Source organism: Lampetra planeri, chromosome 2, assembly GCF_965212315.1.
Source record: "Lampetra planeri chromosome 2, kcLamPlan1.2.h2, whole genome shotgun sequence".
Lineage (NCBI taxonomy): Eukaryota > Metazoa > Chordata > Hyperoartia > Petromyzontiformes > Petromyzontidae > Lampetra > Lampetra planeri.
In genome coordinates this window covers 7,702,349-7,716,114 of record NC_136108.1, presented here as the reverse complement: position 1 = coordinate 7,716,114, position 13,766 = coordinate 7,702,349, and the positions used below count along the sequence as shown (strand labels likewise).

Genomic DNA, 13,766 nt, shown 5'->3' with positions numbered 1-13,766 from the left:
GGTGACTTCAGTGGAAGATGAAACTTTGAGAGGCGTTTGGGACGAATTCAACTATCGTCTCGATGTTGTCCATACATCAGTTGGAGGGCACATAGAGCATTTATAGAATGGATAGTACAACTTGATAACTCATGAAACCGTTTGTAACTTTTTGTGTTGTAACATGTTGCCATCGTGAAATATACTGCTTTGAACTTGGGTCCATCTTTTTGAAACACCCTGTATTCGGGTCCTATAAATTTCCCCACGATAAGCCACTTCGTTGACCTATCATTTTCGATAGCCAGATCGCTTCTGGAAAGAAAAAAAAGAAAAAGAGCTAACATAGCCTCAGTGGGCCTTACCCTGGTATTATAAAAAATGAGTTTAGTTTATGAAGTACTGTATAAATCTGAAGGTTTGTTTGGTATTCACCCGCCCAGAGTTGGCATCAAATCTGAGCCAGAGTGGGCGGGGCCCAAGCGGGGAGAAGCCCCGCCCCTCTCCCCCCCGCCCCCTCCCCCCTCCTCCTGCCGCTGTCATCCACTCCACTTCTCTCTCTCTCTCCTCCAGCTTCCATAATCTCTCTCCTTCTCTCGCTCATCTGCTCCGTCGGCCCTTCGCACCGACAGGACTACGCAACAGTGACGGGCAAGAGACGGACGTACCGAGGTCCCGGCCACACTAACGTCGAGTTGGGTTCACGCTCCCGCCCGTCCGTCCGTCGGTCGTCTCCTCCCGGCTTCCAGGGAGGAGTAAGAGACGGCAAACAGCAGCAAGCAGCTTGTGGAGTTACAAAGTTTTGTCTGGAGACCCGAGAAGACAAATCCACGACTACCAACAACAACATCAACAAACAACAACAACAACAACATCGCCGCTGGTATTGCTACTTCGCTGCACGCTGTTGGTGGTGTCACCGTCTGTGTGCAGGTCGAGATAGAGAAGAGAGAGATCGATGGGGTTGTTTGTTTGTTGATGTTTTGTACTTTTTTTTAAAAATGATATTAATGTAAATGTGTGATGCTACTTGCTTGCAAAGTGTCACAACTCTTGCGGTTACTACCGAGGTCGCGTTCGTTAAAAAAAGCCTGTAAAGTTGTGGTGATGATGATGATGTGGTTGTGGTTGTTGTTGTTGTGTTCTGGCTCCCTTGTTTCTGTTTAATAATTGCACCCGCATTGTCGCGCTTGTAACATCTCTGGAGCCGCTATGTTCAACAAGTCGGGATGATAAGTAACTCTGATAACTTAACACAAATAGTTGGTGTACGGGAGAAGCGTGCGTGGCGTTTGTGGTTTATGTGGCTGTTATTGTTTGATTTTTTTAGATGTACTGTACTGTACCTCTAATGTATTTTGCTGGAATGACAGCACTGTACTCTCATCGTACGGGTAGTTAAAAGTAATGTGTATAGATTACAAGTCAAGTTATGAGTGAACAACTCAGAAACCTACGTGTCTTTTTGGTGGTAACGTGACTGTATTTATGCTCTCTGTGGCTAATACATGTGTCTGCTTTACTACAATGTTCATTTATATTGGTTCATAAGTGCTGTGTTTAACAGTATAAAGTACTACCACACTTGTGTGTGTGCAGACGCTGGTAGCGGTTTAATAGCAAATGTGATCATATGACTCACGTATTTCTTTGCCTTTTCTATACACATGTAAATCTGACACTTGCGCATGTAAAATAACTTTGCTGAATACAGTATGATCATGTTATAATGCTTGAACAATGTGTGTGTGTTCGCATTTAAAGTATATTGAGATGTTTTTAAAAAAAATCACAATGGATGACGTGATTGTTATGGCAAGTTGCTGTGTACAATCGTTGATCCTCTTAGCAGTGTCCGCTCATTCTGGCTGACGTGTAACCATTGTTGTATTGTGTGTGTGTGTCCCCGTGTGTGCAGGCAGGTTGTTCCCCCCCCTTTGAAACTGCTGCCAAGGTGCTTACACATAGAACTTCAGTGTACAACGTACACAGCAGATTGCAACATCTTCCTACAACACACACACACACTTCTTACTCACTAGCCGGTTACTGCATTACGCCAAGAATGCAGTAAGTGGTCAGATCGTACACATTTGGTTATTCACCAAAACAATCCTATCGTACGTGTAACTGATCACGCCCTTAAACTCACTTAGTCATCATCTACTAGGTGTGCCTTGATAATGTTAACTGGTTACTTGACGGAGTGACCACCCCCATATTGATGGATGATTTTAAAAAAAATGAACAGATTCATCTCTGATTCAATTACTCATCACGTACTAATAATCACTCATCAACATCCTGTTGTCAAGAGTGATTTTATATGACTTCACTGTGTAGTAATTTAATGGCGTTTACTGCACTCATAGAAACATAGTGTGTTCGCGGTACAGGGGTTGCACAATAAGTGCAAGATGTATAAAAAGAGCATTGCTCAATTTAAGGACGTGAAATTGCATACAATAAAGTACCAAACGTGTTACGTTGAACTGGCAATTGCGTTTACGTAGAAATTGCGTTTTACGTAAGCATCACATCCAGCTATTGCCAGGTGCACTTGACAAATGCATACCTATCAACCCCTTATCAGTGTCTACCTTATTACAGACCAAGTCAGACCTTATTGGTCATCTCGTGCCCTTATAAATCACAACGTTCATTCTAAAAAGTCCCATCACAAGGGAGAAACGCAGACAAATAGACAAAATTTGTGTTTTTCCCCGTATTGAAACGGTTGTACGCTGTATGGACCTGAAAACTCAATTTCCCTGTACAAGAATAATGGTAAACCGTATGGGTTGATGGGTATGCAAATGTGTGCACAACCTAGATCCATCCACAATTCCTTACACCCAACAGGATTTTGTTTCAAAGCACTCTTTTGTTTGAGTGGCCTGGAACAAAATCTGGAATGAAATGTTCTATTTTGTTGCGTACGTGTGTCAGGTTTTCTCCAATCGGAGTTCTCAACCCTGCCAATGGAAGCTGCTGCGGTGCCATCCCACACACGATTGCCCCCCATCCCAGCTAGGTATGGATTTGTTGTTAAAGGGCAGAGGTGGGACAAAGTAATTGTTATGCAAGTCCAAGTCGAGTCGCAAGTCATCAAATTCATGACTCGAGTCTGACTCGAGTCCAAGTCACATGACTCGAGTCCACATCTCATAGGTGGGACAAAGTCATTGTTATGCAAGTCCAAGTCGAGTCGCAAGTCATCAAATTCATGACTCGAGTCTGACTCGAGTCCAAGTCACATGACTCGAGTCCACACCTCTGTTAAAGGGTACAGTACTTTTTATATTCTTTGGTTCTTTCGGTAAAGTCACGTAGACAGAAAAAAGAATGATAAAAATAAAGTGAATACAAATATCACGTTTCGATCGCAACACAAGCGGTCGTCAGAGGCAAACTGTTACTGGTAGGAACCTCCTGGTTACACCAGCCCACAGGGGATTATTGTGTCCGTCGTGCAGGGAGGGGCTGGGTGGGGAGGGAGGGGCTGGGTGGGGAGGGGCTGGGTGGGGAGGGTGGGGCTGGGTGGGGGGTGGGAGGGGTGGGGCTGGGTGGGGAGGGGCTGGTCACCCCCTGGTGCCCTTATAAAACTCAACGTATAACCTACTCACGCCATCTTGTGCCCGCCCTCACAGTCGGGTATATTTGTGGAATACACCACGCCGCCGTTGACCCTGGCCATTGACCCAACGTTCCTACCTGCTCCCTCCGCAGGAATGTGTTAAAGGTTTGGGGATGGGCCTAGCCCAAGTGTATCAGCAGCACCAGGAGCATAGGCAGTGCACGAATGCCATTGGAGCAACATTGTCAATGCAGCAAAGGGCCGCCAAGAAATCCCTGCACCCCACTCCACACACCACACTGCTGACGGTGGAGGTTGATTGGCAAGAAAACACAAGTCAAGTCATGATGACATCTTTCCAATGATTGTTGACTCTATGACGTTCCTCTCGGTTGAAATTGTCTCTGTGTCTGTATATATGGATGGCTTCATGAACGAATCTTTGTTGATAGTCAGTAGGCTTGCAAAGTACCATCGTCTTAGAGAAATAAATTTCGTGTGAGCCAGCCTCTACGAGTGTTGAACTTGTTTCGCACAGTACGTACCCAACCGTTTATTTATCGTTGTTAAATAACAACCGCCGCACCGGTAATTGTTTTCATAATCACTGGTTCCGAAAGTCAGTAACCGGTTAACGTTTAGAGTGGAATTTTAATGATAATCGTACAGCACGTACCAGCTTACAAAACGGAACGGTGGTCTAAGCCACCGCTCGGAACATTTGTCCTGGTTTCTCAGTTTTAAAGTTAAAGGTGCAACGTTGCAATTGCTTGCTCACACCACTGCGAGTGTAAGGGCCTCCTTTGGAGGGAGCTGTCGATGGGATTGGTCTACTCTTACTGTCTTACATGCCGAGCAGATGTCTTGGAAGAGCTGGGCGTACCCATACTTTACCCCACCAAACACAACCTGTCGATCGACGAGGCCAGTGGGCTAAGCTATACACCACGGTCAACTCTCTTCGTTTCTCAGTTAAAAAGTAACACTGTTATGTTTTATTGCTACACATTTATATGTGTGACAAACAGATGTTTTTTTTCTGGCTTGCAATGTTGTTACGGGCTATGCAAAAAAAAACAATATAAACAACCCTAGATATTTTCACATGTTATATGGGTAAACCTTAGAATATGTAATTTGTATGTCGTGTTATCGCCTGTTATCTGTATTTATATCTCAGCACATAGTTTATTTGCTTTGTGGCAAGTAACATGTATAAACAAACTCTTAATGCTCTGCCATGCTACGACAAGATGCCATATTTTTTGTTTGTAATGTAAACTCGTCATGCAATGAATATATTTCTAACCTGGAGGCCAAACACAATTTTTCTAAAGTTACGTTCATATCATTACGACATATGTGTGTAATGTAAGGGCCCTTAAATTTTGGCTAAAATATGTGTTCTTGTTTTTATATATATGAAAGCTTTTGCATTTCAGCACTCTTTTTTTGTTTCAAAGGAATGGGGTACACTTAGAGCCCAATTAATTTGTTTGTAAATTATGCTTTTCATCCAGTTTTTGATGAAAACGTGTTGATGTCTCCCTAACCAACAATGGCACAATTCACCAAGGCAATGTGGTGGTCTGTTTAGTTAAATAGTGAATCTGGGTTCTTTTGGTCTTTTAATGTCTGTCCAAACTCAAGATGTGTTGAATGTAAAGTGTCGTGTTTTGTTAATTATGATGTTTACTGGTGTATGCCTTGCTACAGCATTTACATGTATTCATGGTTATGCACTTTAACTACTTATTTTATAATGACCCATTCTCTTGTTGAATCATAAGCATGGCAAACAACTGAGGCCTTGGTTTTTTTTGGATGAACACACAAGTAGCGGAATGTGTGGTATTCTCAAAGCAAGCGCTGCCAGGCAGGCAATGTGGGGATTGGGCTGACGGGCAGCATGATCTGATGGTGGTAAAGGCCATGGATGTTTGATCTTCTGGAATGGATGGGCACTGGGTTAGATAAAGGTCATGACTACATGGACAGTAACACTCCCTTTGGTGAAAGAGTAGGCTAGCCATGTTGTGGAAGTTTGATTGTTAACATATATAATTTATCTTATTATAAAGTACTGTATTGGTACAATTGTGCAGTGGTTAGTGCATTGTGCTATAAATCTGGCAGTCCGAGTTTGATTCCTGTCTATGGCTAAGACCTGTGACGAGTGATACCTGAACCAGCCTGGCGCTTCACAAACCATACTGACCAGCATGGTGAAGTCGAGGCAAACAACCTCCATGACCGGCATGGCGTGGGCGGCCTTCATTCAACAGCGGATTGACAAAGGACGATAAATATATGTTTAAAGTATCATAGTATATCCTGTGATAAAAGAAAAACTGAAGTGGTCACCAAAATAAAGCCACAGAAACACATTTTACAAGAATATGTCCCCTATAAAATAATATTTGCAAAGTTTAACTCTGAAATATGCTATTTGCTTGGGGTATTAACTTTATTTTCCATAAATGTAAATATTGGCATTTTAACAACTCATGGCATTAGTCATTATAATGTGTATACGATACACATGCCAACCTAGCTATAACATTACAATTTCTTTTTTTCAAGAATATCTGAAAACTAAAAACTGGACTTGATTCGCAGTTTGCTTATTCATTTGCTGTTTTATAGACAGGATGTGGTTTGGGTAGGGCTTTTAATGACCGAAGAAATGTCTCCAGAAAAAGTAAACTACTTGTTCGACAAGTTAAACATCATTGTGCACAAAACATACATTGCATAAGTCCAGTAACATTGACATGTTCATACACTCTGTTATTAACTCTTTCCAGTAAAAACAAAGTATACAGCACATCACAGTCTATGTATACTGTATTTAGCAGCTCAATGTTTAATTGTTTCGGAGCACTGTTAGTGTGGAAGAGCCAAACGTGCATCTTTATAAATCACTGTTAAAGAGTGTCGAACTTTGTTTAAATGCCTCCTGTTATTTAGTCATGGTTTGGACGATGAAGGGACATTTGAACGCCATCCACAATTTCGTCTTGTAGTACTGACATTTTCAGCAGAAAACAAAAATGGCATTGTGGTGTGTGCAACTGCGTATGCAATGCAATACACCACGTTGTAGTGTCAGAGTCTTTATATATTTAGTTACAAGCAGATTGTGCATATATTTTCATTTACATTTTACGGATAATATACATTCACTCAAGAATTGTGACACAATTGGTCAGATATTTTTCTTGACTAAATTTTGAAAGCACATTTATTGCAGTTTCCTTCCATAGTTGGTAATGGGGACATTAGACATTGTCCCAAAAATTTGACTAAATGAAACATTCGCCAACATTTGAATTGGACTCGTTACCTAAATTGCAGTGTGTTAATCAGAATCAGAAAGGGTTTTATTCGCCATGAAAGTTCGCACAGACAAGGAATTTACTTTGGCAGGAAGTTGCATACATTCAACATATATAATGCATTGTGCACTTAAATAACAGGGGTTGTTTTGTGACCAAGTGAGCCATAAAGTTATTTGCATAATAATAATATCCACACGAATAATTGGTGACATTTCAACACAATTGGTTATTTGTTATGAGCTCTAAAGACACCTGTTCCAACATATTATGTATTTTAGAAATGCATCTAATTTTGCCCAGCAATATAGCAGTTCATATTGTAGATGCAAAATTATTTAAAACACCATAGCATTGAACATTCATTATGTATCATAGTTTTGTGCTTTGGATGTGAAAATTGCTTTACAGCATGATCTGTAGTTAGAACTTTGTATAAAACAACTCTGAGAAATCTAGGCTTCTGAATATGGAATAATTTAGCGATTATGCAACGGCTAATTAAACTAAAACTTTACATTTAGTGGCATGTTAAAAGTTGCTGGAGCCTAGGGCCCTAACTGTTATGAAAATATAAGGGAGTGCTGTGGCTGGTGTTGAACGTTTGAAGGGTTAGCTTGTGCTCTTGTTCAAGAAAAGTTTGCTTGACCTTGCTAGTGTTTACTTTTTGTAATAACTCGCTGGAACTTCAATGCAACGTTTTAAGTATTTGCTGTTCCAGGGCTAAAAGAACATGTAATATAGTTGGACCTATAATACTTTTAGTGTTTGTGTTTAGTTGAACAGTACTGGATTTAATGTCAAGTGTTTCATTTCTGGAAGGTCTTGTACAATTTTGCTTCCATTTGTTTCATCAGTGTATGTGAAATGATGTACTGTAATATAATATTGGTTTTAAAGAGCAGGCTCTCCTATACAGTAGTTCTTATTACAGATGTGTATGGTATTTCGTATTTTACTGTGAAGTGTTTCGTGTCGTTTTGGGTAACCAGTTTTGCAGGTCTTCTAAAATATACGCTTGGAGTAGATTTTTAGCCACTGCGAAAATTGAGAATCGTATTTCATTTCAGAATCAGAACATTTATTTACACGGGAGGAATCCAAAGGGCCATACAACTCTTTTTGACAGATGTCAAGTAGTACTTGGTGGATTGAGAACTTTTATCACGTGCGTATCATTCATTTCAAAGCTTTATCTGTGGAGGAAACAAGGGTTGCTTATCGATTCAATATATTTAAGCAGTTATTTATGGAATTGTCAGCTCCCAAAAACCATGGCATTGAATATGTAATCCTGTTTATTTTTTAGGAGTGATGTAACCAATTAGCATAGCCAAACTGCATAATACGGTTGAATGTGTTTGGTCACGTGACAACCAATTGTATTCCATTTAAAAAAAAAACTTACAACCGGTCTGTCAGTCCAACCGCTGAAATTAAGGCCTCACCATGCTCTGTCAGTTATGGGGATTGTTTGATGATACTTCACCACGCTGGTCAGTGTGGGTTACTGAAGGCTGTTAAACTGATAAGAATGTTTTGCATGTTATTGATAATGCACAAAAATCTTTAATATTAACAACCCAAAAGTGAATTGTGTGAAATATGTCTGCCAACAAATTAAAAGTCAGGAGTTATGGGAGTGTGGCAGAGTGCAGCGGGCTTAGCAGCTAGCGTGTGCATGCTTGCCTGCTTCATTCATTCCATTTTATCCAGACAGTAAATGGCTTCTTTCCAGCCAAGCCTGGTGAGCTCATAAAGTGCATTATGCACTGACAGGCACATTTTAACATGCAGTGCTGCCACTGTGAATTACAGGCGTGGTGTTTGTTTTGGTGCCTTTTGGTGAAATACTGCATAATAACGATGTGCAACTGGTAAAACATTCAAGACCCAAGATTGTGGGTTGTACCTGTGTGTGATAGTTTGCAAATAAAAGTATTATTTGCATTATTGACCTGAAACATTTAGAAAATATTACAAACAAGGGCTCCAGCGCCACACCTGTAAGTGGTGGTTAGCAACAATAGAGGCTTTAAATACCCATACAAACTGTGAAAAACAGTGTGGAGCAACTGCCTTGAGGCAGGGCTTCATTTTTTGATCATGAATTGTTCCAGTCTGGGTTCGGACGAGGAGAAAGAATGCAATGCAAAGTTCAACAAAATTGGTTGACATTGACGGACGTCCAGTGCTGTCTTGACTTGTACGTCGCAGTTGTCACAAAGTGGATCAAAATTACATGTGAAACCTGGTTGTTTTTAACACTGTAGATCCAGTCTCTTCGTACAGCCAAGCATTTAGTCGTCAATTGTCAAATGAATGGCACCAGAAGCAGGTGTAACCTCATTTGTGTTGTTGATGTAAAAAAAACTCAGCACTTACAATGCATCTGGTGAATCCAGGGTACTTTGCATTGTAATAATCAGCTGATTTTATAATGCATTGGCATACCATGAAAAGAACATAGTCGCAGAAAATACTGGATATTTATATAATAGTGTAAAACAAGAATCTAACTATAGATGTATGTTAAAAAATATTACCATATATGGTATAAGGAATGTGTATCTGGCAATATAACTGTAAAGTCATCAGCCTACGAACCACACCCTCTTTCCTCTCACATTTGTTTTAAAAAGTGAAACAAAAGTTAGGACATGTACTTATCTACCTCGTCATATGCTACACCTGGGAAGTATACAGTTGTTTTATACTCTTAGTGGGTTTGTCTTTGAGTTTAGTGTTCCTGTCAATGTCAAAAATAAATGCAAGGGGTGAGTGGAATGGTGTGTGAGAAGAATGTTTAGCAGCACATTTAAACATGGATGTGCTTTTAAGCTTGGTCAGAGTTTGAGTAAATGCTCCCGAGTGCATCAATTATTATCATTATCCATTCAATCTTTTACTTGAAATGACAAATTATGAAATTGTTCAATACAAGACCAGATTGAAGACTCCAACGTCTGTTACCCCAAATGAGCATTTCAGTATTGTGACATTCGTGAACAATGTGAATCTGGATTCATTCAGTTCAGTAAGCTATAGTGTGTGTCTGACTGTCTTGATGTATTGTTTTGGAAGGTGGAAGTGATCGGATGTAAGGCGCTTAAGCTGAGTCAACGAGAGCTAAGCCTGCGCTAAATTTGTTTTCACAATCTAAGTCAGGCATAGAATGGTATTGTAATGTTTTGCCATCTGGAAAGTTTAGTAATATTCAAAAGTCAGTTGTATTTATTAACTTCACTAAGAGGTCATGCATCTTAATGTCCTCCCTCAGTTGTAAGGGTGCTAAATTATTTTAAAAGAAGGCGATTAAAGTACAATTTGGTTTTATGTTGCCTCGGTGCAACATCATCTCAAAACGCTGTACCACTGAGACGTCCTGGGGAAAGGAGCATCTTCATTTATTTAATGGGCCAAAACAGACAGGCACAGGGCACGAGTAAAGTATTGAACCTGAACTTGAACAGATGCAGGGGATCAACAGCATGGATGGTGACGATGGGAGGCAATGTTTAGTTCCTGACTGGGCAGAAAAGGAGAAAGTGACTTTCCACTGAGTGAAGGTTGACTGGGGGCTTTGACAACAAGCCTTGTTTGCTGGAGCAGAGAGCGCTTGAATGGAGATAGAGTTAGATTAAAGGGCAGGACACAAATAATAGAGTGCATCAATTCAGAGATAGCCAAGGGTGAGTGTAATGAGGCTATTGGAAGACGGCGAGTGTAATATTGTTCATTCTGGATTGAAATGAGAACTGGTGGAGGGATTGTAGTCTTTAGGCGATGTTGTGTTTATACGTCGTAGGGGTATTAATAGTTTAAAGTTTAAACCTTAGCCAAGTCTGAAACGTTTACGATTTCGTTAAATGTTTAAAACCTTGTTAAACAAAAGTACAGCCATCATCGCCACCTAGAGCACGTGGGTTGCAGTGCATGCACATGCACGGTCGGTGGCCACGTAAAAATAAAACAAAATCTCAACCAATGTTTTTTTTATTTTACCAGGTAAGGCCCACTGAGCTATATAGCTCTTTTTCAGAAGACACCTGACCACAGGGAGAACATGTAAACTCCAAAAATACAGGCGTCGGGGTTGGGATTGAACCCGTGAACTCTTATATACGAGCGAGGCAGATAACATCTCGCCATTGGGGTGCCAGTGGCAAGATGTATTTTGTAGCAGTGTGTAGGTCCTTTATCCGTAAATTGCTTTCTCTGTTTTGTGTTTTTTCTTCGTGTTGTGCTTTTTCTCAGTCCGTTTTTTTTGTCACTTTTGTTTTATTTCGCGCCATTTTTTAATTCATTGTGTGATTTTTTTGTATTCTTTGGGAACATCTACAAACACTTCAACAGTGACTACAGTGCAGCACAACACTACATACATACGGTAATGAGTTGTTTTTATAGTGTTATTTATTTAATAACATTTGCACTTTCAATAAATTAAATGGAAGAGAATCAACCCTGATAGGTGCAAGTGAGAAGTCTAGCAGCAGCATTCTGTATACATTGGAGTTTTGGAAATCAATAATTTGGGGAGGCCTTAGAGAAGATAATTTCCATAGTCGAGTTGGGATGTATGTATGCATTTTTAACTTCTATGTAGTTTCATGCACTGGCGGAGCCAGTGGGGGGGAGGGGACACGTGCCCTGCCAATGATCCGATCAAATCCCTAATTTCGATCGGATCATTTGGGTTTATTAGTTATAAATCGGCATTTTGCGACCCCCACTGCCACTGTGTAGCATATTATTACGTACCAGGGAATTTATGAGATGATAGGATAATAGTCTGAGTCCATAATTGCCAATAAGTAACGGCAAAGCGGTTATAAGTGACTCACAAAATTGTACGCAATTGCGTATACAGTGCACGACTTCCCTGAAGGCAAACACCTTCAGCGAGCGCGATGCCGATCACACAACGCGGTTCGAATTCGACCCTCGATCGATGGCTGCGCCATCGCCGCACACGCGTCGAATCAAAAGCAAGGGACAAGTCCTTACTTACTCGAGGGGTTGCCCCCCCCCCTACCTGAAAATCCTGGCTCCACCATTGGTCACATGTGGTTATTGGCGACGTGATGTGGTGAATGCATGGATGTGGTGAATGCATGGATGTGGGTTCCAGTGGTAATGAGGGAGACACTGTGCAGATGGAGACGTGGGAAGATGATGAGAGCTCGGAATTAATGACAATCCCAAAGTTTAGCAACATTTTTTCCAGTGCAATTTCAAGAATTTCGGAGCGTAATGATCAAACTTTTGTCTCGGGGTGAGGAACCTATGGCTCCTGGGTCAGATGGTGTCTGTGACTAATTCATATGATTACACTAGCCTTTTGCCCGTCCATGGATTGGTGTATTTCAGTAAATCTGAAAGTTGCAAGCAAAAAGCAGACCGTGACATGATATTCATTGCATCAATTAGTGTGCAATTTGTTAGGCCGCGGTGACACAGACATATTCAATTTAAAGGTTATAATCCATTGTTCATCATGACGTCCTTTTTACTTCTATGTTTCAATAGCGTTACGGAGATCACGTGACGTGAGGGTTCTGCCTTTGTAGTGAGGGTTGTAAGTTGACGCTGAGGAGGGGGGAGAAGGCACCTCGCCCCCCCATGTGGAGTGACGTCACCCGCTAATTATTATTAAAGGTGGGGGGGGGGGTCCATTAGGAGACGTCACCTCTTCATGATTATTAATGAGGGGGGCTGTTTGGGGAGTGACGTCACCTGCTCATGATTATTAATGAGGGGGGCTGGCCGACGTGGAGTGACGTCACGTGCGGGACACAGACATTCTTGGCTCATTGTAGTAAATTAACCTCGCTCTGATCTTTGCACCTGATAGTCACAGTGATGACATCACCTTTATTGAATTTAAGACCGGAAACTGGAAAACTTCTTCACAATTCTGACAAAATGCCTGATGAAGCTGGTTGTAATCACCAACCGAAACGCCGTACTCAAATTGTAAATGTTGTCGGTTTACTCTCCAACACTCCGGTGTGCTGAAGTAGTAAGGAATCAGCACGTTTTGTTAATGTGAGAAACCTTCCTACTTGGCTGCATCAGGTGGTGGTGGGTTAAGAACACACATGTATTTATTTCAGCTAAACCAAAAAAACATTTTATGTCTGTGACTTCATTTCATATGGCCAGGGCCACATGAAGCAGCACCAAATGAAACGTGTCCATCACTGCAGATACCTTAGCTGCACTAATTGGGAAAATTTTCTACCTAGCTATACTGTGCTTCTATTATATTATTAGCCACACTCAGTCACTGCAAGCATCTGTTTATACTCGGTTTATGTGTGCATACATGTTCGTGTTATTATATGGTGTGTAAATGTGTGGCACACCGAAGATATTTGAAAATTCTATTTGTCCGTTAGAAAATGTTCCCCGCCCAGCTTTACTTGGTGTTGAGTTTTGGTTGATGATGAATACTTCGGTTTTGGCAACGTTTTACTTGAGAAAGTAAGAACAATCGAGGATGAGACCATGTCAAGACAGAAGGTTTAGGTTGGGTTCATAGAGTCAATGGCAACGTCGAGCTGGGTGTCATCACTATAGATGGTTGATATCAAGTCTCGAGGGAAGCCCTCAAGGATTTAAGTGGCCTATGACGTTAAAGGGAACAGAAACAATTCGGAGAAGTAATTGGGAGAGGTCCAAGGTCTTAAGAGATAGGAAGGTCATTTACCACCAAGAGCAGAACCGTTTTAGTAGAATGGCCAGTATAATGTCCATGGCAACACCCATACTCTACTGGGTCTTGGGAGATCATGGAAGGAGGTGGTAAAACATAATATTTTATAGGACTTTACAAGACAATGGGAAGTTTGAGATGATTTAGACAA

At 41.0% G+C, this 13,766-nt stretch overlaps 1 protein-coding gene across 4 annotated transcripts in view; it reads left to right on the top strand.

The window, feature by feature from the left end:
* Nucleotides 1–501: 501 nt before the first annotated feature.
* Nucleotides 502–13,766, top strand: part of LOC144726398 (uncharacterized) — a 59,961-nt gene continuing 46,696 nt past the window's right edge. For 2 of the 4 annotated variants that reach the window (XM_078605126.1, XM_078605099.1), the window contains exons 1-3: nucleotides 502–862; nucleotides 1,898–1,933; nucleotides 2,929–3,013. In XM_078605126.1, the coding sequence (XP_078461252.1) occupies nucleotides 2,961–3,013 (53 nt within the window). In that variant the 5' untranslated portion in view covers nucleotides 502–862; nucleotides 1,898–1,933; nucleotides 2,929–2,960. The remainder of the gene's footprint in view (nucleotides 863–1,897; nucleotides 1,934–2,928; nucleotides 3,014–13,766) is intronic. The other 2 variants (XM_078605108.1, XM_078605083.1) reach the window with 1 other exon arrangement.